General features: G+C 42.9%; 1 protein-coding gene and 1 long non-coding RNA gene across 5 annotated transcripts; one reads left to right on the forward strand and one right to left on the reverse strand.

The window, feature by feature from the left end:
- Positions 1-3,975: 3,975 nt before the first annotated feature.
- On the reverse strand, positions 3,976-26,685 carry LOC120995247. 2 transcript variants are annotated; one of them, XR_005777553.1, is made up of 3 exons: positions 25,642-26,685; positions 18,028-18,032; positions 3,976-3,987 (listed from the first exon to the last, which is right to left on the reverse strand). It is a non-coding gene; the product is annotated as an uncharacterized LOC120995247 (long non-coding RNA). The 2 variants fall into 2 exon arrangements; XR_005777554.1 differs by lacking the exon at positions 3,976-3,987 and adding an exon at positions 6,218-6,228.
- PTAFR (platelet activating factor receptor) lies at positions 18,546-25,439 on the forward strand. Of its 3 annotated transcripts, XM_040424328.1 has the most exons (4): positions 18,546-18,695; positions 18,791-18,948; positions 23,507-24,526; positions 25,331-25,439. In XM_040424328.1, exons 3-4 carry the CDS (start codon positions 23,557-23,559, stop codon positions 25,393-25,395), a joined length of 1,035 nt encoding a protein of 344 aa, XP_040280262.1. In that variant the 5' UTR covers positions 18,546-18,695; positions 18,791-18,948; positions 23,507-23,556; the 3' UTR covers positions 25,396-25,439. The 3 variants fall into 3 exon arrangements, with proteins under 3 accessions (XP_040280262.1, XP_040280260.1, XP_040280261.1); XM_040424326.1 differs by having other exon boundaries at positions 18,548-18,695; positions 23,507-25,429; XM_040424327.1 differs by having other exon boundaries at positions 18,548-18,695; positions 18,849-18,948; positions 23,507-25,429.

The raw sequence follows: 26,685 nt of genomic DNA on the forward strand, positions 1-26,685 counted from the left end.
TGCCGGTTTCTCTTTATCTAATCAGGGATGAAGTCAAAGAGTCGGTTAGCGGATTGATTAAATGTCACCCCGGTACTTCTGCTGCTGCATCTAAAGATTCCCCCTCCAGTGACAGCGATATTCTTTCTGGGTTGGAGGAAGAAGGAGAGTGTTTGTCATCGGAAAATTCTTCTGAGGACGAGGCCGCTGGGAAACCTCTTTTTCATACTGAGAACACTAACACCCTAGTTAAGGTGGTCAGAGCTACTATGGGTTTGGATGATCAACGACCTCAGCAATCGGTGCAGGACTCTATGTTTGAGGGCCTGGGTCTTAGAAAGAGGAAGGTTTTTGATGTACATAAGAACATTCAGGCGGTGATCGCCAGGGAATGGAAAAGACCAGATAGAAAGTTTTTCGTTCCTTCCTCTGTTAAACGGAAATATCAGTTTGATGAAGAGGTCTCCGCCCCCTGGGATAGGGCCCCAAAGCTGGATGCTCCCGTAGCTAAGATGTCCAGAAAAAATTCTCTACCCTGCGAGGATATGGGTTCCCTTAAGCACCCAATGGACAGAAGGGCAGAGGTTTACTTAAAGGCCTCTGCAGCAGCTTTTAAACCTGCTATTGCCGCAACCTCTGTCGCTAGGTCCCTTAAGGTGTGGATGGGAGAGTTAGAGTCTCACATTAAAGGGGGTACCCCTAGGGAGCAGTTGCTTACCTCCTTCCCCATTATAAAGAATGCCCTAGATTTCTTGACTGATGCCTTTGCGGATTCCTTAAAATTCTCTGCCAGGGCTTCGGCCTTATCCAACTCTGCCCGTAGGGCTATTTGGTTAAGGGGCTGGAATGCGGATTCTTCCCCTAAGGCTAAGCTTTGTGCTATCCCATGTCAGGGTGAGTTTTTGTTTGGTCCAGTCCTTGACGACCTTTTAGAAAAGGCTTCCGACAGGAAAAAAGGGTTTCCCTCCGCTAGTCAAACCCCTAAGAGATCTTTCCGTCCTAGATTTAATAAAGAAGGGTTAAGGGTACTTTCACACTTGCGTTGTTTGATTCCGGCAGGCAGTTCCGTTGCCTGAACTGACTGCATTTTTCAGACTGATCAGGATCCTGATCAGTCAGAAAAATGCCTGATCAGTCAGAAAAATGCATTGCAATACCGGATCCGTTTTTCCGGTGTCATCAGGCAAAACGGATCCGTTTTTTTTTTTTTTTTTCATTTTTAAAGGTCTGCGCATGCGCAGACCGGAAGGACGGATCCGGCATTCCGGTATTTTGAATGCCGGATCCGGCACTAATACATTCCTATGGAAAAAAATGCCGGATCCGGCATTCAGGCAAGTCTTCAGTTTTTTTCGCCGGAGATAAAACCGTAGCATGCTACGGTTTTCTCTTTTGCCTGATCAGTCAAAACGACTGAACTGAAGACATCCTGATGCAAACTGAACGGATTACTCTCCATTCAGAGTGCATGGGGATATGCCTGATCAGTTATTTTCCGGTATAGAGCCCCTGTGACGGAACTCTATGCCGGAAAAGAAAAACGCAAGTGTGAAAGTAGCCTAAAAGGGAAGGAAAGAGCTAAGCAGTTTTCTGGTGTCACTAGAAAGAATAAGGGGTTTCTTTTTTCCGGATCTGATGCCTCTAAGAAACAATCCCAATGACGATAGACCCCCTGTCGGAGGTCGTCTTTCTCAGTTTGCAGATCGGTGGCAGGAAATTTCCGACAGTGCTTGGATAAACTCAGTGGTAAGGGAAGGCCTAAGGTTAAATTTTCAGAGTATTCCCGAGGGGAGGTTTGTGGTCACAGATTACTGGTCAGATTCAGCAAAGCTATCATTACAGAGGTTCTCTCTCTAATAGAGAAGAAAGTATTGATAAACATCCCAGAGCAGGAAGTGACAAAAGGTTTTTACTTTCCCCTGTTTCTTGTCAATAAACCAAATGGTTCATTTCGGACCATAATAAACCTAAAGTGCTTAAATCAGTATCTGGTGTACGAGAGGTTTCGTATGGTCAGATCAGCAGTTCAGCAGTAAGCAATCTTTTCCCGAACTGCTTTATGGCCACTGTGGACCTGAGGGATGCATATTACCAGGGCCGGCCTTTGGGGTGTGCGGGCTGTGCGGCCGCACAGGGCGCCATAGCAACAGGGGCGCTGGGCGGCCGACAGCTCGCAATGTAATATGCGGCAGGCGAGGCGGCACTTGTGTTCTCCCTCGGGGCGGGCCCCCCGCCCCCTCCATCTCCCCCTCCCCTGTATTTAGCAGGGGGCGCCCGGCGCCCGTTGCGGTTTAAAAAAAAAGAAAAAAAGTTGCTCATATAAGTTCGGGCGGCCGGCGGCGCCCCTCATGCGACGCCGCCTGAGCGGCTGAGGCTGAGCGCTTGCCGCTCTAAAGAATCCTGCCTGCTGTGTGCTGTTAATGTAGCGTGGCCGAGCTCTGTTCGATCCGCGGTACAGGAGCTTTTTTTTCCTGTACCCGGCCGGACTGACAGGAAGTGCTCACTTAGTGCGCACTTCCTGTCAGTCCGGCCGGGTACAGGAAACAAATGCTCCTGTACCGCGGATCGAACAGAGCTCGGCCACGCTACACTAGAGGTGGGGGGAGAATGAGAGTGACAAGGAGTAGGAAATAATGAGAGTGAAAAGGGGGAGGTGGGGGAATAATGAGAGTGACAAGGGGGGAGGGAGGGGAAATAATGAGAGTGACAAGGGGGGGGGGAAATAATGAGAGTGACAAGGGGGAGGGGGGGGAAATAATGAGAGTGACAAGGGGGGAGGGAGGGGAAATAATGAGAGTGACAAGGGGGGGGGAAATAATGAGAGTGACAAGGGAGGGGGGGTGGAATAATGAGAGTGACAAGGGAGAGGGGGGGGAATAATGAGAGTGACAAGGGAGGGGGGGGAATAATGAGAGTGACAAGGGAGGGGGGGAATAATGAGAGTGACAAGGGAGGGGGTGGGGGGAGAAGAGAGTGACAATGGAGTCCCCAGAGCCAGACTGCAGCCAGAGTCCAGATCATCTTATTGTCCTGGTGGTAAATAGACAATGCAATATGTTTATTATTTAATTGTTTAGTTATTAATACTACATTGGAAACTAATTTTCTCAGCTGGACACCGGCCGACACTGCGCATGCGCTGGGAGCCTCACCAGCGGTTAGGGTAGGGAAAAATCACTGACCCGTACGTAATTTTTCCCTTCCCTAACCGCTGGTGAGGCTCCCGGTGCATGCGCAGTGTCGGCCGGTGTTCAGCTGAGAACATCCAACCGATCACTGCGCCTGCGCATTGGCCCATAGTTTTTCCTCCCCCTAGCCGCCGGCGAGGCTCCTGGCGCATGCGCACTCTGCTGTGAAATTTCCCTAACCTGTCGTTGTGAGCCTGCGCGGCGCTGCACACCTCCTCACGTCATGTCCGGTGCGACCGGAAGTGACGAGGGTAGGGAAATCTCACGAAGTAGGGAAGTATAACATTACACCGGCCTTTGGGGTGTGTGGGCTGGTAACTACTTGGTTGGATAGTCAGCCAGCCTATGCCATGATGCCAGCAACAAGCAGTGTTTTTTTTTGGGGGGGGGGGCGCCACAAGGTTAGCTCGCACAGGGCACCTGAACACCTAAGGCCGGCCCTGCATATTACCATGTCCCTATCCATCCCAGCCATCAGAAGTTTCTGAGGGTAGCAGTCCAATCGAATCAGGAAATACTTAATCTTCAATTTCAGGCCTTACCCTTTGGGCTTTCGCAGGCTCCGAGGGTGTTTACAAAAATCGTGGCAGATATGATGGCCCATGTGAGGGAGAAAGAGATAGTCATCATACCTTACCTGGACAACTTTCTTCTAGTGTCCCAATCAACTCGGGCCCTTCAGAGACAGATTGCCTGGTTGAAGGAAGTTCTCAAAAAGCTAGGATGGGAGATAAATCTCGAAAAGTCCAGTTTATGTCCAAGTCAGAGGTGCAACTTCCTAGGGATGATTCTAGACTCCAGAGCCCAGAGTCTGTTGCCCCTTCAAAAGGCCTTACTGATCAAGTCCAGGGTCCAACACATTTACTCACACCCCTCTGTCACCCTAAGAGAGGCCATGTTTGTTTTGGGTCTCATGACGGCTTTAATGCCAGGAGTAGAATGGGCCCAATATCATTCAAGGATTCTACAACTTCAGACTCTACACAGGAATGGGACAGATGTATACTCTCACTGGACTCAGATATCTCTATCTCCTCGGACTCTGAGCTCTCTAAGGTGGTGGATGAATATAGAGAACCTTCAAAAAGGGGTTCTGTGGATCAGAGAAGCGGTTCTTCCTTTGACTACAGATCCGAGTCCACCCGGTTGGGGAGCCCATATGCAGTCCCTTCTGTTGCAGGGGAGCTGGGACAGTAGAGCCTTATCCCAGTCTCACAATTTCAGAGAATTAAATGCGATCAGGTTAGTCATAATACAGAGCCTTCCCATTATCAGGGGCAGAAATGTAAAGATCTACTCGGACAACACAACTGCCGTAGCATATATCAATCGGCAAGGAAGTACAAAAGCTCACGGCCTCATGTCCCTTACCCATCAGATATTCAGGCTGGCAGAGGCTTCTCTATCTTCTCTTTCTGCGGTGCATCTCAGGGGTTTGGACAATGTAAAAGCGGACTTCCTCAGTCGTCACTAGTGGCGCACCAACAGGGGTGGTCTAGCGGGTCACCAACAGGCGGCGCGGCCCTGGTACTAGTTGACGGTGGGGGGGCAGTAGGAGATAAGCACTTCCATTGTGGAAGCGCTCATCTCCATATTCATTTGTATCACCATCCTCAGGACAGCGATACAGATGGCTATGCTGTGGCGGGGCAGGGGAGGGAGAGGCGTCTCCCCTCCCTGTTCTTCTGATAGGCCGCAGGCACTAATGCCTGCGGCCTATCAGAGGCCGGCTCAGGCGGCGCGATGACGTCATTATCATCGCGCTGCCTGAGCCGACCAGCACAGGTCGGAAGAGGCCTGCAACGCATCACTACTGATGAAGGTAATTATTAGTGTTTTTTTTTTTTTTTTGACGGGTGGGGGGGAGCTGGCACTATGGGGGCATCTGTCATTTCTTAGAGCCCCATTTCTTTGGGGGTGGCACTCTGGGGGCATTTCTTACTGGCATATTATGGGGTTGCACCATGGCGGAGAGGAGCACTATGGGGGCATCTGGGGGCTCTAAAGGGGCTTTTTTTTTATTGGCACATTATGGGGGCACTATAGGGGAGAGCGGCACTATGGGGCATCTGTTGGCACTATAGGGGCATTATTTGGGGGCACTGTGGGGAATTGGGGGTTCTAAAGGGGCCTTTTTTCATTGGCACATTATGGGGGGCACTATGGCATCTGGTGGCACTAAGGTGGCATTTTTTACTGAGAGCGGCACTATGGGGCATTATTTGGGGGCACTATGGTGGAGTGGAGCACTATTGGGGCATATAGTGGCACTAAGAAGGGGCATTTATTACTGGCACATTATGGGGGAGAGGAGCACTATAGGGGCATCTGCTGGGGGCACTAAGAAGGGGCATTTTTTACTGGCTTATTATGGGGGACACTATGGGGAAGGGGGAGAGGAGCACTATGAGGGCATTTACTGGGGCACTATATAGGGGTATTTTATACTGGCATACATTATGGGGACATTAGCTCAACTGCGGGCACTAAGCGGTGGTATTTCATGTACTGTCATATTATAAGAAGAATTATTACTACTAGGGGTTATTATGGGGAGCTCTACTACTACTGGGGGGGCTATAAGGAACATGATCACTAGTATGGGCACTATAGGGGCATTATTAGTATTGTGCTCTGGCAGAGAATTATTTCTATTGGTGGGATTTGGGGGGGGGGGGGCACCCTGGCACAGTATCTGCTTAGCACAATTATTTTTGGGGGACATTATCATTATACTATTATTGTCTGGGCGCAGTTATTTTTTAGAGCACTGTGTGCCAATAATTGTTGAAGGGGACAGTACTTGTGTGGTAGTAGTATTTCCAGGGAGATTGTTTCTGCAGTATAGTATTGGGGTGGCAGGAAAGGGTGTTCAGAAGATGTGAAGATGATGGAAATGTGGGAAACTAATGTCTGTTTGTCAATCTCTTGGCAAATCATCATGGCGGTCTGGTCTGAATGGAGAAGATGAGGAAAGAGAATGTCTACAACAAAGGTGACATCACTGGATGTAAGAGGTATGTGGCGCTATGTAGGAGAGGAGATGCTCCGGCTCCTCCCCCTGCCATTTGCAGAAGGAGAATTCAGAGCTAGGTGAGGACGGCCAAGGTGGGCAGCAGGACACGGGCGGGTGGCAGATGGTGGGGGGAACCACAGGCCTTGAGCAGGATCTGGGGAAGGAGGAGAGTGGAGGAGCTTCCTGGCTGTAGCCTGCTGTTGTTTATTGTATAATGTGAAGCAGGCAGTGCATCCAGGACCTTTCCTCTCCGTATGATATGTAGAGAAAGGCCTCAACAATAGAATTTCAGCTGAACAGTGTTTGTTGGGAGTGGCCTATTATATGTAGGAGGGGTTTTTAACAATGGGCGGAGCCACACGTGCCACATTTTTTGCTTTTCAGACCCCCCCTAGACAAAATTCCTGGGTGCTCGCCTGGTCGTCACCACCTGAGCCAGGATAAGTGGTTCCTAGATCAGAGGATTTTCAACCAGGTCTCAGCATTATGGGGGATTCCGGAGATAGATCTTTTTTTCCACCAGATCAAACAGAAAGGTAGAAGTTTTCTATTCCCTATCTCCAGGAGAACATCCGAAAGCGGTGGACACATTGTCTCAATCTTGGAGACACAGTCTTCTCTATGCCTTTCCCCCCATAAAAATGTTTCCGAGGGTTCTCAAAAAGATCAGAGGAGGCCACAGAGAGGAGGAGGCCACTGTAATAGTTATAGCCCCCTTCTGGCCGAGAAGAGTTTGGTTCTCCTGGCTCCGCAGGATGTCAATAGCAGTTGGTGCTGCCGGACAGTCAGGATCTTCTGTCTCAGGGTCCAGTCCTTCAACCAGAAGTAAAAAATCTACATCTGACTGCCTGGCTCTTGAGAGGGAGATTTTAAAAATAAGAGGTCTTTCTGAAGAGGTAGTTAACACTCTGTTGGCCAGTCGAAAAAAGGTTACTTCTGAGATCTATCTTAGAGTTTGGAGGGCCTTTTTTAGATTCGCCAATAGGCCAGTGGATGTGCTAGAGGTTCCTGACATTCCGCTAATGCTAAAATTTTTGCAGGAAGGTTGGAAGAAAAAACTAAGGCCTAGTACTTTAAAAGTCCATTAAGTGCCTTGTTTGAGTTTAGATTAGCAGTTAATCCCTGGATCAAGAGGTTTGTTACAGCTGTGTCTAAGTTATCACCAGTCTCTAAGGTCAAGACCCCTCCTTGGGATTTAAACTTAGTCCTCTCTGCGCATATATATTGGAAGTGGAGGGGAGGACCCCTCTTTTAAAAGGCGTTCTGGTTCCTGTTTCCTGTCCAGAGTAGGAGACTGTCTCCCCAGGGGTGCTGTCATAGGCTCAAAGAAAAACGATTACCGGTAAGTGTAATCCAATATTTCCCAGTAACAAAGCAAGGGTTAAGAGACAAAAGTCAATAGTCAATATTTAATACCTTAATTCTGTAGTTTACACGGCAGGGTGCAGAAGGACAGGAGTGCCATATGGTTTTTGAATGGCAGATTTCACTGGGATAATTTTGTTAGTTGCCATGTCACATTTGCTGCACCCCTAGAGTAGAAACTCCAAAAAAGTTACCACATTTTGGAAACTATGGGATAAGCTGGCAGTTTTGTTGGTAATAGTTTAGGGTACATATGATTTTTAGTTGCTCTATATTACACTTTTTGTGAGGCAAGGTAACAAAAAATAGCTGTTTTGGCACAGTTTTTATTTTTTGTTTTTTACAATGTTCATCTGACAGATTCGATCATGTGCTATTTTTATAGAGAAGGTTGTTACAGACATGACAATACCAAATATGACTACATAATAAAGCATTTTTGAAGAAAATGATTTTTTAGTGTCTCCATATTCCGAGAGCCATAGTTTTTTTTATTCTTTGTCTGATTGTTTTATGTAGGGGCTCTTTTTTGCGGGATATGGTGACTGTTTGATTGGTACTATTTTGGGGGGCATACACCTTTATGATTGCTTTGTGTTTCACTTTTAGTGATGTAAAGTGACAAAAAAATTATTGTTTTAACACAGTTTTTATTTTATTTTTTCTACAACGTTCAGGTGAGTGGGTGGATCATGTGATATTGTTGTAGAGCCAGTCATTACAGATGTGGCAATACCAAATATGTCTAGGTTTTCTTTTTTTCTTTTTTCTTTACAATTTTATGTGTTTTATTTTGGGAATTTTTTTATATTTTTTTTTACTTTTTATTATTGACCGTGGCATACAAGGGGTTAACACGCTGGCATCGGTGTTTTCACCAATGCCAGCGTATGCAGCAGGGGCCCGGCTGTCAGTGACTGCCAAGTCTGTGCCGCTGATCAGGCGGGCGCAGCTCCTGCACCTGCCCGATCAGCCCGCCGTACATGTACGGCACTGGTCCTTGAGTCACATCCACAAGCGCTGTACATGTACGGCGAGGGTCCTTAAGGGGTTAAACCATAACTGCATACATCGCAACAGGTACCTCCACATTGGTAAAAACCCTTCTAGATAAACGATATAGGCTCCATTCACATGTTCGCAAATTGGGTCCTCATCTGTTCCGCAATTTTGCGGAACGGGTGCGCACCCATTCAGTCTCTATGGGGACAGAAAAGATGTGGACAGCACACAGTGTCCTGTCCGCATTTCCATGCCGCGGCCCCGAACTTCCGGGCTTTTGCCCCGAACTTCCATGCCGTGGCTCCGCAAAAAATAGAACATATCCTATTCTTGTCCGCAATTGCGGACAAGAATAGGCAGTTCTATGGGGGGTGCGTTGCGGATCGTGTGAATGGACCCATATTCTTTCTGTTAGGATTCCTGAACAAGCTTTTTTGTCGTTTCGCTACCACTTTCATTATCAATAATTTTACTCAGGGTGGCATCTTTATGTAAAACTAAATGGTAAATATTAGTAAAATACAGTTTTTTTATTTCCTAAAAAATTCCTGCTGTAGAAAAAAAAGTATAGATTTTTTTGTACCTAATACAGACCCGGCTGGTGGCACCTCCACCCCTGAGGAAGCTGATGCGAAACACATATCGGGGTCTCTTGGAGGTGCCAACAGCCGGGTCTGTATTAGGTATATTTTGTGAATCATGGTTTTTTTATCTAGGTGGAGGAGCCACTGGGTTTGATTTTGTATTTATTTATACTTGTCTTTCCATCCCACCTTTTCTATTACTTGAAATGCTATAACTTGATGTCCCGACGTGTTTTGTGCACTCTCCATGTGGTTGTGTTTGTCTTGGCCAATTTCTGCATCTATGTATTTGTTTTATCGATTTCATTAAAGATACATTTTTGGATATATATTTTTGTATTATATCTGTGTATATGCTGAGTGCCTGGGTTTGTCCCATCTAGAAGCTATTCATTTTTGACACTTGTGTTCTAATTGGTGTTGTACAACGGTATTCCGGTTTTGTGTTTTATTGCTTATTGGTATCCTGTTAACGCTTGTGAAAATGAAAAAAATTCTAGCTAAAACTACATTAAAAGGGTTGTCTGAGTTCTATAAAAAATCTGGCGGCTATTGTAAATGTGCTAAAATAACAAAAGAGAATATATAGCTCTTTTCCTCCCTGGTCCCTTCCAACAATGAGCTACAGAACTCGATCCCGCTGTCACGGACGTACCGAGACATACGGACGTCCCCGCGAAAGTGGGTGACAGAAGATCTGTGAGACTGGCAACACGTGCTTCGATCTGACAGGTTTCCTTGTGGATCAATAGACGTCTGTGTTGTTTCTGATACTGGCCACACCTCTAACCTCCAGGTGTTGCTATTGTGGTCATTTAACTTTCCTTATTTATAGTTGCTTCTCCCACAATGCTGTGCGGTTTATAGCTTCAGTGGTATCTGTGGTCTGCTGGTGTTTGGTTCTCAGCTGAGTTCCTGTTGCTGCCATAGCTACTGGAAAGTTAAATGTTTCCTTTCCCTTTTGCATTTTGTTTTGGTTTATCTGTGTGTTATTTTTCCCCTGCCTTTTGTTGTAGGCCTAAAGGAAGATTTCTGGTCGTCCTTCCTTTCTGGAGGAACAGGTAGTCTCAGTCCTGTCACTATCGCCAGAGTCTTATAGGGTGAGTTAGGACTCTAGGTACTCCTGCGTATGAACTCACCTACCTTTGGGGTCTGTTCATACTGATAGCCAGTCAGGACTGTGACTAGGGATTTGACTAGGAGGTGTCCTTCTTTCTTTCCTTGCTTTCAGGCCTTGTTCCCTCTCCTTCTTCATCCAGTGTGGTGTCTCCCTCCCACACACGGGCGTAACAGCCGTCTTTTCTTTTCCTGGTTGCAGCAGTGAAATTTCGTTCACACAGGTCACCGCTGCAGCCAATCAATGTCCTCAGCAGTGATGTCCCATGTACTGCTGAGTGCAGTGATTGGCTGCACAGTGACCTGTGTGCACGGAACATCACTGACGCAACCAGGAAGATAACGTCAGTGCCGGGGAGGACCTGAGCACAGCACTGGAAGTGGCAGGGGAGAAAAGAGGGCAAGTGTGTTGTTTTAGCATATTTACATAGACTGCCGAAGGTTTTCTTGAACTTGGGCAACTGCTTAACAATATTATTGGAAACCTGTGATTTAAAATTTTCACGGTCCTTCAAGAAGCTCTGCAATTGGAGGCAACCCATTCTAGGAAGTGTTGCTTGAAGCCATTAATAATACTTACCAGAGAACTGCTTTAAAAATAAGTAAATGTTGCTTGGAAAATCCCCATGATTGGCAGTCACTCTAAAGAAATGCATTCCATGACTCTACAATGGTTTCCGTTCCTTATATTCCAGCATTATATATGTCAAAGATCTTGACATTTACTGTATATCTGGATGTCGTTTTGTTTCCCAAGATGTTAAAGGGAGGGGTGTTTGAGCTGCAAGCGCTAAATTAAAGAGCAGGAGAAGCTAAACAGGTTAAGCTATAGTTTGGTGTAAATTGTCTCAGTAGAGTTATGGCCAAAAGTTTTTGTGACTGACACAAATTTGGGTTTTTCACAAAGTTTGATGCTTCAGTGTTTTTCAATCTTTTTGTCTTATGTTTCTATGGTATACTAAAGTACCACCAGCAATAGTTGCATCTTGTGGTGAACCCTCTGTATTCACTCTGGTGAAGTCTTCTCTTGATTGTTGACTTTGACACACATACACCTACCTCCTGGAGAGTGTTCTTGATCTGGCCAACTGTTGTGAAGGGTATTTTATTTACCAGGGAAAGAATTCTTCGGTCATCCACCACAGTTGTTTTCCGTGGTTTTCCGGGTCTTTTGGTGTTGCTGAGCTCACCAGTGCGTTCCTTCTTTTTAAGAATGTTCCAAACAGTTGTTTTGGTCACGCCTAATGTTTTTGCTATCTCTCTGATGGGTTTGTTTTGTTTTTTCAGCCTAATGATGGCTTGCTTCACTGATAGTGACTCTGGACCTTTTATTGTTCTCATGTAATTAGAATAATGAGGGAATAACACACACCTGGCCATGGAACAGCTGAGAAGCCAATTGTCCCATTACTTTTGGTCTCTTAACAAGTGGGAGGCACATATGCAAACTGTTGTAATTCCTACAACGTTCACCTGATTTGGATGTAAATATCCTCAAATTAAAGCTGACAGTCTGCAGTTAAAGCAGATCTTGTTCGTTTCATTTCAAATCCATTGTGGTGGTGTATAGAGCCAAAAATGTTAGAATTGTGTCGATGTCCCAATATTTATGGACCTGACTGTATGCTAACTGTTGTAATTCCTTCACCGTTCACCTGATTTGGATGTAAATACCCTCAAATTAAAGCTGACAGTCTGCAGTTAGAGCACATCTTGTTCGTTTCATTTCAAATCCATTGCGGTGGTGTATAGAGGCAAAAATGTTAGAATACAAACTGTATGTGATATAAAGAAAATAATCAGACTTACCATTTTTGCAAAGCAGATCTGTGGTTAATACCAGATGACTTTAAGGGTGCCTTCACACGTGGCAGATTTAGTGATAGAAAATTCCACAAATTAAAATTAGTTCCATTCATTTAATGGGGCAGCAAGCACTTGGATTTCTGCAAGCCCCACTTCAGTTTTTTGGTCCGTTATTTCCATCAGTTATTGTGAGCCAAAACTAGGTGCGGGTCAAAACCACAGAACAGGTGTGAATCTGTACATTACAGGGAGTGCAGAATTATTAGGCAAATGAGTATTTTGACCACATCATCCTCTTTATGCATGTTGTCTTACTCCAAGCTGTATAGGCTCGAAAGCCTACTACCAATTAAGCATATTAGGTGATGTGCATCTCTGTAATGAGAAGGGGTGTGGTCTAATGACATCAACACCCTATATTAGGTGTGCATAATTATTAGGCAACTTCCTTTCCTTTGGCAAAATGGGTCAAAAGAAGGACTTGACAGGCTCAGAAAAGTCTTAAAAATAGTGAGATATCTTGCAGAGGGATGCAGCACTCTTAAAATTGCAAAGCTTCTGAAGCGTGATCATCGAACAATCAAGCGTTTCATTCAAAATAGTCAACAGGGTCGCAAGAAGCGTGTGGAAAAAGCAAGGCGCAAAATAACTGCCCATGAACTGAGAAAAGTCAAGCGTGCAGCTGCCAAGATGCCACTTGCCACCAGTTTGGCCATATTTCAGAGCTGCAACATCACTGGAGTGCCCAAAAGCACAAGGTGTGCAATACTCAGAGACATGGCCAAGGTAAGAAAGGCTGAAAGACGACCACCACTGAACAAGACACACAAGCTGAAACGTCAAGACTGGGCCAAGAAATATCTCAAGACTGATTTTTCTAAGGTTTTATGGACTGATGAAATGAGAGTGAGTCTTGATGGGCCAGATGGATGGGCCCGTGGCTGGATTGGTAAAGGGCAGAGAGCTCCAGTCCGACTCAGACGCCAGCAAGGTGGAGGTGGAGTACTGGTTTGGGCTGGTATCATCAAAGATGAGCTTGTGGGGCCTTTTCGGGTTGAGGATGGAGTCAAGCTCAACTCCCAGTCCTACTGCCAGTTTCTGGAAGACACCTTCTTCAAGCAGTGGTACAGGAAGAAGTCTGCATCCTTCAAGAAAAACATGATTTTCATGCAGGACAATGCTCCATCACACGCGTCCAAGTACTCCACAGCGTGGCTGGCAAGAAAGGGTATAAAAGAAGAAAATCTAATGACATGGCCTCCTTGTTCACCTGATCTGAACCCCATTGAGAACCTGTGGTCCATCATCAAATGTGAGATTTACAAGGAGGGAAAACAGTACACCTCTCTGAACAGTGTCTAAGAAGCTGTGGTTGCTGCTGCACGCAATGTTGATGGTGAACAGATCAAAACACTGACAGAATCCATGGATGGCAGGCTTTTGAGTGTCCTTGCAAAGAAAGGTGGCTATATTGGTCACTGATTTGTTTTTGTTTTGTTTTTGAATGTCAGAAATGTATATTTGTGAATGTTGAGATGTTATATTGGTTTCACTGGTAAAAATAAATAATTGAAATGGGTATATATTTGTTTTTTGTTAAGTTGCCTAATAATTATGCACAGTAATAGTCACCTGCACACACAGATATCCCCCTAAAATAGCTAAAACTAAAAACTACTTCCAAAAATATTCAGCTTTGATATTAATGAGTTTTTTGGGTTCATTGAGAACATGGTTGTTGTTCAATAATAAAATTAATCCTCAAAAATACAACTTGCCTAATAATTCTGCACTCCCTGTATACCTTCTCCATGTAAGAACAGAATACAAAGTGTAAAATGGTAGAATGGAGTGGTTGGATGATAATGTTTTTCTCAAACTATAGATTTTTATACCCAGGATGACAAAGGAATATCATTATCATAGCTTAAAATGCTACAGTCTGCTGCAGTACATTCGATTCAATGTTTCACATACATGACATCAATAAATTATCATTCATATACATGACAACATCAATACATTGTTATTCATATATGTAACAACATCAATACATTAATATTCATAAGGGAAGCTACACCTCTTGATATAGTTTGTAACTCTTGATTCGATGACCGTTTTTGTATCACGTCCAGTAAATGCATACCTTATATTTTCTCTTAGGGGTCATGTAACAATAACATATTGGTCCTGAAACCTATTACAAATGTTGTCACTAGCACTTGCCCAAATTAGGCACAATCATAAATATATGAACATCCTTTACTAGAATGGTCAATTAAGCAGGGCCGGTTCTAGGTGAAATGGGGCCCTGGGGCGAAAAACAATAAGGCCCCCCCCATGGCACTTGATGACTTTTACAGAAGAAACTGTATATTGTGGGGCACAGTGTATGCTATATGTGTATAACATAAACATACAGTCAGGTCCATAAATATTGGGACATTGACACAATTCTAACATTTTTGGCTCTAAACACCACCACAATGGATTTGAAATGAAACGAACAAGATGTGCTTTAACTGCAGACTGTCAGCTTTAATTTGAGGGTATTTACATCCAAATCAGGTGAACGGTGTAGGAATTTCAACAGTTTGTATATGTGCCTCCCACTTGTTAAGGGACCAAAAGTAATGGGACAATTGGCTTCTCAGCTGTTCCATGGCCAGGTGTGTGTTATTCCCTCATTATCCCAATTACAATGAGCAGATAAAAGGTCCAGAGTTCATTTCAAGTGTGCTATTTGCATTTGGAATCTGTTGCTGTCAACTCTCAAGATGAGATCCAAAGAGCTGTCACTATCAGTGAAGCAAGCCATCATTAGGATAAAAAAACAAAAGGTGTGGTCAAAACAACTGTTTGGAACATTCTTAAAAAGAAGAAATGCACCGGTGAGCTCAGCAACACCAAAAGATCCGGAAGACCACGGAAAACAACTGTGGTGGATGACCGAATAATTATTTCCCTGGTGAAGAAAACACCCTTCACAACAGTTGGCCAGATCAAGAACACTCTCCAGGAGGTAGGTGTATGTGTGTCAAAGTCAACAATCAAGAGAAGACATCACCAGAGTGAATACAGAAGGTTCACCACAAGATATAAACCATTGGTGAGCCTCAAATACAGGAAGGCCAGATTAGAGTTTGCCAAACGACAGCTAAAAAAGCCTTCACAGTTCTGGAACAACATCCTATGGACAGATGAGACCAAGATCAACTTGTACCAGAGTGATGGGAAGAGAAGAGTATGGAGAAGGAATGGAACTGCTCATAATCCTAAGCATACCACCTCATCAGTGAAGCATGGTGGTGGTAGTGTCAAGGCGTGGGCATGTATGGCTGCCAATGGAACTGGTTCTCTTGTATTTATTGATGATGTGACTGCTGACAAAAGCAGCAGGATGAATTCTGAAGTGTTTCGGGCAATATTATCTGCTCATATTCAGCCAAATGCTTCAGAACTCATTGGACGGCGCTTCACAGTGCAGATGGACAATGACCCAAAGCATACTGCAGTAGCAACCAAAGAGTTTTTTAAGGGAAAGACGTGGAATGTTAAGCAATGGCTAAGTCAATCACCTGACCTGAATCCGATTGAGCATGCATTTCACTTGCTAAAGACAAAACTGAAGGGAAAATGCCCCAAGAACAAGCAGGAACTGAAGACAGTTGCAGTAGAGGCCTGGCAGAGCATCACCAGGGATGAAACCCAGCGTCTGGGGATGTCTATGCGTTCCAGGCTTCAGGCTGTAATTGACTGCAAAAGATTTACAACCAAGTATTAAAAAGTGAAAGTTTGATTTATTGATTATTATTATGTCCCATTACTTTTGGTTCCTTAACAAGTGGGAGGCACATATGCAAACTGTTGTAATTCCTACACCATTCACCTGATTTGGATGTAAATACCCTCAAATTAAAGCTGACAGTCTGCAGTTAAAGCACATCTTGTTCGTTTCATTTCAAATCCATTGTGGTGGTGTATAGCGCCAAAAATGGAGAAGGGACAGAGGGATAGCAGAGCAGGGAGAGGCTGGTGCTGCTACTAGGGGGCTTATACCATGGGGGAGTAATAAGCCCACCATAATGCCCCCCCCCCCCGTAGAAATGATTCTCCTTATAATGTGACAGTGCAAAAAATACCCCCTTGTAATGCCCCCAGTTGAGCTAATGTCCCCATAGTGCCCCCATAATAAAATACCCCTATATAGTGCCCCCAGATTGCCCCTAGAGTGCCCACCAATAATGTGCCAGTAAGAAGTGCCCCCAATGTGCCAGTAATAAGTGTCCCCAATAATGTGCCAGTAAGAAGTGCCCCCATAGATATCCCCCAATAATGTGCCAGTAAAATGTGCCCTCATAGATGCCCCCCAATCATGTGCCAGTAATAAGAGCCCCCCCATATCATGTGCCAGTAGCCAGAGGATCCCCCCTATCATGTGCCAGTAGCCAGAGTCCCCCCATCATGTGCCAGTAGCCAGAGCCCCCCCTATCATGTGCCAGTAGCCAGAGCCCCCCCTATCATGTGCCAGTAGCCAGAGCCCCCCCTATCATGTGCCAGTAGCCAGAGCCCCCCTATCATGTGCCAGTAGCCAGAGCCCCCCATATCATGTGCCAGTAGCCATAGGCCCTCTCTATCATGTGCCAGTAGCCATAGGCCCCCCTATCATGTGCCAGTAGCCTGAGCCCCCCCCCCCCATCAACATGTGTCAGTAGCCAGAGCCCCCCCTATCATGTGCCAGTAGCCATAGGGCCCCCCATTATGTGCCAGTAGCCATAGGGCCCCCCTATCATGTGCCAGTAGCCATAGGGCCCCCCTATCATGTGCCAGTAGCCATAGGGCCCCCATATCATGTGCCAGTAACCATAGGGCCCCCCTATCATGTGCCAGTAGCCATAGGGCTGGTCAGAGCCACATTAACAGGATATCAGTACCGTAACTCTTTCTTCCCTGCTCCCAACTGTCATCTTCCCCACAGCTGCCTCTTGCTGTCTTCTCACCCCGACTGAGCCTTGACATCTGACTGGCCATCAGCACATGTGGGCTCCCTCTGGTCTGTTAGAGACACCCTACTTACATTCAAAGCATGTATTGAACAATTTCAAGGGGCCACCCTACCCCTTACACACTGTCATTCACAATGTACGGCTGGGGATATAACCTAAAATAAAATCCTTGATTTTTTTTTTCAAACTTAAAGGGATTGTCTCACTTCAGCAAATGGCATTTATCACATCGACCAAGTTAATAGAAGGCACTTACTAATGTATTGTGATTGTCCACATTGCCTCCTTTGCTGGCTTGATTCATTTTTCCATCACATTATACCCTGCTCATATCCAGGGTTTACGACCACCCTACAATCCATTAGCAGTGGCTGTACTGCACACTATAGGAATAAGCGCCAGCCTCTCTGGTACCGAGGACCATGTCAGTGCGCATAGACATATATGTGCAGCATCTCCTGTCGCGGGGCACCTTTTATCTGCACTGCAGTGGAGGCTGTAACTTCTGGAAATGAGCAGTGTATAATGTGATGAATCAAGCCAGCAAAGGAGGCAATATGGACAATCACAATACATTAGTAAGTGCCTTGTATTAACTTTGCGTGATATTATAATAATAATAATAATAATAATAATAATAATATATAATATTATATAATAATAATTCCATTTGCTGAAGTGAAACAACATCTTTAAGAAAGATTCTTAGTTTTAAACTCATTAATATACTGTATACTGATCAGCAGAATTATTTCTTGGTAAATATGTGTGATCAACCTCACTTGTAAAAGTGACAATTCTGATAATATATATTAAAGAGGTTTTCTGAGATTTAAATACTGATCAGTTATTTGACACCGCTGCCTTCTCACAGCTTTGCCTAGGCCAAGTGACAACACGTTCATCTGTCACGTGGCCTAAGCACATTCATAAAAGTGAAAGAGGCTGAGTGCGATACCAAGCACAGCCGCTATACAATGTACGGTGCTGTGCTTGGTACGCACAGGAGCACCAGTGCCTTCTAAAACAGCTGATTGGCGGAGGTACCATGTGTCAAGCCCCCACTGATCAGATACTTATGACCTATCCAGAGGATAGGTCATAAGTATTTAAATCTCAGAAAACCCTTTTAAGGGACTGCTGTGAATGCCCTTTTGTAAAAGAATGGGACGCTAAGCTGTTTTTGGAAATTCCATAGACTTTAAAAAGAGTAATACTGCACATGTAAGACCGCTGCAACATTCAAACGGGGGAACAGGAGATACCTAAATGTTGTTGCACAAAATTGTATCTCAACCTGTTTAGGTCATGCTGCGGGCAGACCGGACTGCATGTTCAATCTGACAAGTTCCCTTTAAATTTACACTTTCACATTAGCTTTGCATTACTTCCTGGACCAAAATGTGGACTGAAAACACTCACTACTGTATGTCCCTAGTTGAATGCCTTAGGGGTGTGGGTCACTCCTGAGGATGTGGTATCATTCTGCGAGTTCAAATCCTCTGTAAAAGTGTGGGATGGGACCTGGACTTCACCCAGAAAGCCCCAAGGGGCTCCATCATTTTCAAAAGTGTATTTTCCACTGGTTGACTATATAACTCTTCTGGACTCTTATGTGATAAATCTGTTCATGGTGAGAGTGCTTCGTTCTATCTCACTACTGTAAAAACCCCCATTTATGAAATACTTATTTCATCTCTCCACTTCTGTTTTTTGTTTTTTTTCTAGAAATTGCAAGCTTCCTCTTCACTGCCATTTCCTAATACATTTAACATTGTAGTCTCAGATGCCTGAGGACAATGAGTAGCGGCATGATCAGAAATTGAATAACAGACGCAGATCACGTCAGTACAGTGGAGCCAAAAGCTTTACATGAGAGGACACAGGTAAGTTAATGCTTTCACTGGCATCACTGCACCTTCCTAGATCTGACTGGGAAAGAATAGGATCATGTGTGTTGTTGTCGTACTACAAATTATGGCATAATACATTTATTCATATAATATATTAATACATTATTATAATTTTACATGCTGGTGATAAACTGTATGAAATTTATATATATATATATATATATATATATATATATATATATATATACAAAAGAAAGCAGGACTGCGCTCCGGATTGTGATGAAAAATCAAAGCAGTTTTATTCACCCATATTATGGCATATCTTGCGACGTTTCAGCTCAAGATATGCCATAATATGGGTGAATAAAACTGCTTTGAGCTGAAACGTCGTAAGATATGCCATAATATGGGTGAATAAAACTGCTTTGATTTTTCATCACAATCCGGAGTGCAGTCCTGCTTTCTTTTGTATACTATTGGGGATTGCCGTTGTCCCCCTTTGGATATTGCACCCATTTTCCAGGTTGGTGCTCCCGCTGGACTTTCTTTTTCTATATATATATATATATATATATATATATATATATATATATATACAGTTGTGTTCACAATAATAGCAGTCAGACATCACTAACCTGATCAATCACTGTTTTTGGTAGAAGTGATATTTCTACATGGCAAATAATTTACTAGCAGGTGTAGTAGAGTAATAGAAACCCAACAGTCATGACATGCATGCTGCTGATTCTCTGTAATTCAATCACTTATTGAAAGGGGCATGTTCAAAATAATAGCAGTGTGGACTTCAATGAGTGAGGTCATTCATTCTTTGAAAAACTGGTGGCAATTATTGCTCTTATTTAAGGAAGGAAGGTAGCAAATATTGTACATGCTGGTTACAGTGCATTTATCTCTGAAATTCTGAGGAAAATAGGTAGTTCCAGACACTGTGAAGACAGTAAAGCATGGTGGCGCAAGCATCATGATATGGGGATGTTTCTCATACTACGGTGTTGGGCCTATTTATCGCATACCAGGGATCATGGATCAGTTTGAATACATCAGAATACTTGAAGAGGTCATGCTGCCTTATGCTGAAGAGAAAATGCCCTTGAAATGGGTGCTCCAACAAGACAACGGCCCCAAACACACCAGTAAACGTGCAACATCTTGGTTCCAGACCAACAAGATTGACGTTATGTAGTGGTCAGCCCAATCCCCGGATCTTAATCCAATAGAAAATTTGTGGGGTGACATAAAAAAATGCAGTTTCTGAGGCAAAACCAAGAAATAGAGAAGAACTGTGGAATGTAGACCAATCATCGTGGGCTGGAATACCTGCTCACAGGTGCCAGAAGTTGGTTGACTCCATGCAACACAGATGTACAGCAGTTCTCAGAAACAGAGGTTATACAACTAAATATTAGTTAAGCGATTTAAAGAAAAGCAAAGTCTTCAAACATTTTTCAGTTTATATAGTGAATGTTTGAGTTTGTAAAGAAGAATACAAACACTGCTATTTTTTTGAACAGTCTAATCACTTTTCTTCAATTTTTTTTTAGAGGAACAACACAAATTTTATATATTTTTCTTCATGTTTTGATTTGGAATAGAATGTGTGGTGTTCCCAATGCATCTGTGTGTATGGAAATAAAAGCTATTAGAAGGATTTTGAGCTTTATTCACTTTTTTCAACACACTGCTATTATTTTGAACACAACTGTGTGTATATATATATATATATATATATATATATATAATTTTATTTCTATTTTTTGCTTGATCTATGATCTGTTTCTAGAATTTCTTATAGCAATCTGAGACTGAGAGAAGTGAGGTTTCTTCAACTATTTACACATCTAATTTTCTCTCTCCATATTACGCCATATAGGAGTTGTTCTACTGTTACAAATAGAACTTCCCCTATATGTTGATAGATCTGCTTTTATACTACTTCTTGTCCTGGCTTTTATAGATAGTTACATAGTTAATACGGTTGAAAAAAGACAAACGCCCATCAAGTTCAACCAAGGGATAGGTGGGGACGCGAATCCCAGAAGGAAGTGAGACTCAGATTTCTATACGTTTTCATAAGCATTTATATTTTTTACTTTTAAGAATTCGTCTAAACCCTTTTTGAAACTGTCCACTGTTCCTGCTGTGACTATGTACTGTGATAGTCTATTCCACAGATTCACAGTTCTTACAGTAAAGAAGCTTTGACGCTTCTGGAGACTGAGCTTTTTCTTCTTCAGTCGGAGGCAGTGCTCCCTTGTCTTTTGAGCACATTTTACATGGAACGTTTAATATTGGAAAAATATAAATTCTACCACAAAATAATCTTGTCTACATCCTGGGTGGTTTTCTGAAATAAGAAGATGTTCCACTGTGTCTTTTGTTTCTTATCCACATGATCATATCAAAGTCTTCATCAGACCTACCCTGGCAGAGAGAACATGCTATAAAGGGGCAAAAAATAGATTCTTCTGATCAACAGAAGGGCTCATATTTTCACAAGAATATGTTCATAGGATGCTATCACATTTGTGTTAGCGGCTGCAGGAAAGGCTTACACTTTACCTCAAATTGCTGTTCTGCATCTAGATTTGCAGAATATGACGGAATGAATAACGGAATGCCTCTAAAGGCATTCCATTATGCATTCTGTCATAGAATTGCGTTATGGTCCGTGGTAACGGAATCCATAACGCAATTCACCTTTTACCACCAAATAAAGTGTGAACGAATTTCAAAATATGAAATTCGCTCATCTCTACTGATGACCTATCAAGAGGATAGATCATCAGTATCAAAATCTCAAAAAACCGCCCATCCAAGTTAAATGGCCAGGCGGCCCACATCTATTTCCGTAAACACATTTCTTTCTTTGTAGAGATAGCAGTTGCATGCAGATACAGAGACAGCCAGGCTCTCCAAAGAGTTGTCTTCCCTGCGCTTTATACACAGTGATCAATAAGAGAAGTGCATAACAGATCAAGAAGCGGCAATGCTGCCTCCTGCCTCATGTGATTGTTGGGTGCCAAGCAACTGCACAAACTGCTTCTCTACAGTGCATATTAGGAGGATGGGTTCCCCGTGTCACTGAGGTTAACACGTCAGCCCCAATTACAGGTGAAAACCGCAATAAAACAGGATATTAAAATGCACTTTCTATATGTCTTTTATGACCTTGTGGGGAGCATAAACTGTAAAATTAAATAAATAAAGAAAAAAACATGCTCATACTGCAGCTTACAGCTATCCCCCAGAACCTTAAACTATATATTCGCTATATGAACAAAAACTAATGGAAAGGGGACATTTAAAAATGCATTTTTTAGTTACACGTTGTTCTATATTTTAAAAACTTTTTAAAAATAAAATAAAAATGCCATAAGATAAAAACCCATGTATCACCAAAAAAAGACACAAAAATATTTAAATAACCAAACAAAAAGTTTGTACTAAAAAAACTAAAGTAAGTTCAGTCATAAATGGAATAAAGGCTATGGACACCTATAGCAGTATATTTTTTCTTTACTAAAATGCATGCATTTAAGGTTACTTTCACACTAGCATTTTTGCTGGATCCGGCAGGGTTCAGCAAAAAACACTTCCGTTATTGATAATACAACTATCTGCATCCGTTATGAACGGATCCAGTTGTATTATTTAACATAGCCAAGACGGATCCGTCATGAACTCCACTGAAAGTCAATGGGGGATGGATCCATTTTCTATTGTGTCAGAGAAAACGGATCCGTCCCCATTAACTTGCATTGTAGGTCATGACAGATCAGTCTTGCTCCGCATCCCGGAGCTGCGGTTTGCTCTCAGGTAGGGGAACGCAACCAAACAGAACGGAATGCGTTTTGGAGCATTCCGTTCTGCTCAGTTACGTTTTGTCCCCATTGTTTGTCCCCCAAGTTTTGCGTTGTTTGGATTCTGTGCTTCCCAGTATATAGCAAACTGGAGAATGCTGTTCACAGTAAAAATAAAATAAAAAATGTTAGAATGGCTCGGTCTCAGGTCCCTCTCTGTCCTCTCTTGAGTGATTACAAATGAAAGTTGAACTTTGATTTAGCCAATCAGCTTAGAGGATCATTCAGCAGAGCAGAGAGATGGGCTTCTGCAGCTGCTATTTACTGTGAAAAATCGGAGCCACAGAAGCCTAATGAAGCAAAATTCATAACATAACCTATTCCAAAAAACATTTTCAGGTCAAAATATATACATTTTTAGTAAAAAAACAACAACATGCAGTGGTCACATGACCATTTCAAAGGGGAACAGGAAATAGAGACCGATGGGGGACATGGAAAAAGTGTCAGAATTGAAGTGAAGGGGAATCAATAAGGCGCGAGTATGACTTATTTTGTTATTTTACAATAAGCTGTTTTAGGAATACTTTTTCTGTCTGGACAACCCCTTTAACTGTATTTCAATAGAAATCAGTACAGATAGATAGGACATAAAATGTTCAACAATCAAATGTAGCTGTAGATATTGCTATTAATTATTTTAATATGTCTGCATACACCACAATAATCCTGTTAATAATCATTATTTATTCTCTTTCTATTTCTTTAAGGTACATACATAAGTTTCTTGAAGACGTCTTGGAATCTACATGTAGTGAACATGTCTCCACAAGCAAACATCAGTAGAGAGGACCCATGCATGGTGGATTCAGAATTCAGATACTCCCTCTTTACAGTGTCATATAGCATCATTTTTGTCATTGGATTCCTTGCAAACAGCTATGTCTTATGGGTTTTTGCTAAAGTTTATCCAGCTAAGAGGCTGAGCGAAATTAAAATATTCATGATAAATCTAACGGTTGCTGACCTCCTATTTTTGGTGACACTGCCTCTGTGGATTGTATATTACAACTATAGAGGGGACTGGATAATGCCGGAATTTCTTTGCAACGTGGCAGGTTGTTTCTTTTTTATCAACACATACTGCTCTGTCGCCTTTCTTGGAGTCATCAGTTACAACAGATTTCAGGCTGTTACAAGACCTGTAGAGACTGCCCAGTCTTCTGCCAGATGTAAAGCAATATGTATTTCAACATGTGTATGGGTAGTTGTGTTTTTTAGCTCATTGTATTTTCTTATTTTTCCTGGTACTAACCAAGTGCAGGCCACTGAAGGTCACAACTACACTAGATGCTTTGAAGGATACGATGCTGACAACAGAGATCCCGTGGCAGCCATTCATTTTGTTTTAATTGCTGCCTTCTTTCTCGTTTTCCTCCTTATTTTAGTTTGCAATGTAGTGATTTTTAAGACTTTAGTCATCCAGTCAGTGCAAGCCAGGCAGAGTGCAGAAATGAAGCGCCGTGCTTTGAACATGGTTGCCACTGTTCTAGGTGTTTTTGTGATATGCTTTGTCCCACATCACATTGTTCATGGACCCTGGACCCTTACCGTCTTAAGGTTGTGGCATGAGAGAGACTGTGAATTTCGGAAAGCCTTGAATGATGCCCATCAAATCACTCTATGCATTATGAGCACCAACTGCATGCTTGACCCAATCATCTACTGCTTCCTTACCAAGAAATTCAGGAGGCACCTATCTGACCGAATCGAGAGCATGCGAGGAACTCGTAAGTTTTCCAGAAATACCACTGAAACAAACACAGATGTTACACTTCCTCTCAAAGACAAGCAGACTGTTACATGTGATCTCTAGAACGATGATTACAATTTAGTAAAGGTTTCAAAAGAACTCATATATGTATGGTACAGACTACTGACTTACCTAAAAACTGTGGTGGTATTTGATTTTAGTAGTCAAACAAGTGGGTCATTGTAGAATATGTATACTTAGAATTAATGAAACAAATGCAAAATATATATACTGATTATGCTTGCTAAGAGTTTTTGGTTGTGTAGGTCATAACATTTCCAATATTCACTAGAAGGCTTATTCTTACTTTGATGTGTTCTTTTTTCTATTAAAGGGGTCTTCCAAGCTCCCCAGGATAGGTCATTAATGTCAGAACGTTGAGGCTCTGACAGCTTGCACCCCCGTCGCTGTTCCCTGCAGCCCCTGGAACTAGCAGTTTGAAAGGAACAGGAAGCACGTCTTCCTTTTAAAGGGTAGCGGCTGTGCTAGGTTACTACAGCTCAGCTCCCATTCACTGCAATGGGAGATAGCCTACTGTAACCCAACTGAGCCACTACACTATGAACGGAGCCATGCTTCCTGTTCCTTTCAGACTGCTAGTTCCAGTGCCAGAGGCTGCAGGGAACATCTGATCGGACTTCACCGACCTGATATTAATGAGCTATCCAAAGGATAGGTCATTAAGATCAGGAGCCTGGAAAACTCATTTAAATAATTAAATGTAGATACTGAGTTCTGTCATGGATGTTTTTCCATACACTATATTTTTCTGTGTCTTCAGGAGGAAATAGGCCCCAAGTGATGGAAGAGGTCAAGAAAATCAGTATAGCTCCTATGGATACCTGAAGAAAGTGGTGGATTTGCTCTTTTCCTAAAATTGTGTTAACCTTGTATGTGGGGAATCTACCACAAAATATTAATATTGTGTCAAGTTTTTTTTTTTTTTTTTTACTAAGGCTACTTTCACACTCGCGGTAGCCTCTTCACTACAATGGGGGCGGGCCGGAGGTCCGGCCGCAGCACGGCAAATATGCTGAATAGTGAATGGGGCCGGAGCGGACTTCTGGCAGCACGGAGAACTTGCAGTAGCACGAACAGCCTTTCGGAAAAGGCTACCGCAAGTGTGAAAGTAGCCTTAGGCGAACATGAGGGAAATGAACTCTATAACTGATATTTCAAATGTTCAAGACTATTCTTTCCTGGATTGTTGCAAAATTAAGAGTCTTCATACCTACAATATTTTGTAGGCCATGGCAGCAGTTGTTCTGCAGTAAAAAAAAATCATGACTAGTGAACTGGAAAGCTGTCTTTTAAGGACCTCAGAGACTGCAGATTTACAGTATTTTCCAAGTGTATTTATTAATAAACATATCAAGTGTTTTGACTCTGATGTCTTCATCCAGCTATTTCCCTATATTATAATTATCTAGTTTTGTATTTTTGTTAAATGTTTTTACAATGGAAACACAAATAAAATGTGTGGCCTACCAAAGTAGTATTTTCTCATATACTTATATGGACAAGCAAGAAGAAAAATACCAGTTTAAAGGGGTTCCAAGGAAGGTTTGTGACACATTCAATCTCAAAATGTGATGTGAAGCAATGTTTTCTTTAATCCAACATAAACAGAGTGTCTAAGATTGGAAAAAATATTTATTTTTTCTGCTAGAATCCACCTCACTCACCTCTTTGGACAGTGTTTGGTATTGCAGCTCAGCCTCACTGGATTTTTTTGTCTGTTATGTGCTGTAGAAAATGAACAAAGTACCCAGATATTACATGCATCTGAATGCGTTTGCTCCATTAATTTCAAGTATAAAAAAACCAAGGCATATCAGAAACTTTCTTGTATTAAAAGGGTTGTCTCACTTCAGCAAATGGCATTTACCATGGAGAACAAATTAATACAAGGCACTTATTAATGTATTGTGATTGTCCATATTCTTTGCTGGCTGGATTCATTTTTCCATTACATTATACACGGCTTGTATCCAGAGGTTATGACCACCATGCAATCCAGCAGCAGTGGCCGTGCTTGTATGCTAAAGGAAAAGGTACTGACCTCTCTAGTGGCTGGGACCACAGTGGTGCACATACAGTGCCTTGAAAAAGTATTTTTACCCCTTGAACTTTTCC

Source organism: Bufo bufo, chromosome 3 (genome assembly GCF_905171765.1).
Source record: "Bufo bufo chromosome 3, aBufBuf1.1, whole genome shotgun sequence".
In the NCBI taxonomy this organism is placed as follows: domain Eukaryota; kingdom Metazoa; phylum Chordata; class Amphibia; order Anura; family Bufonidae; genus Bufo; species Bufo bufo.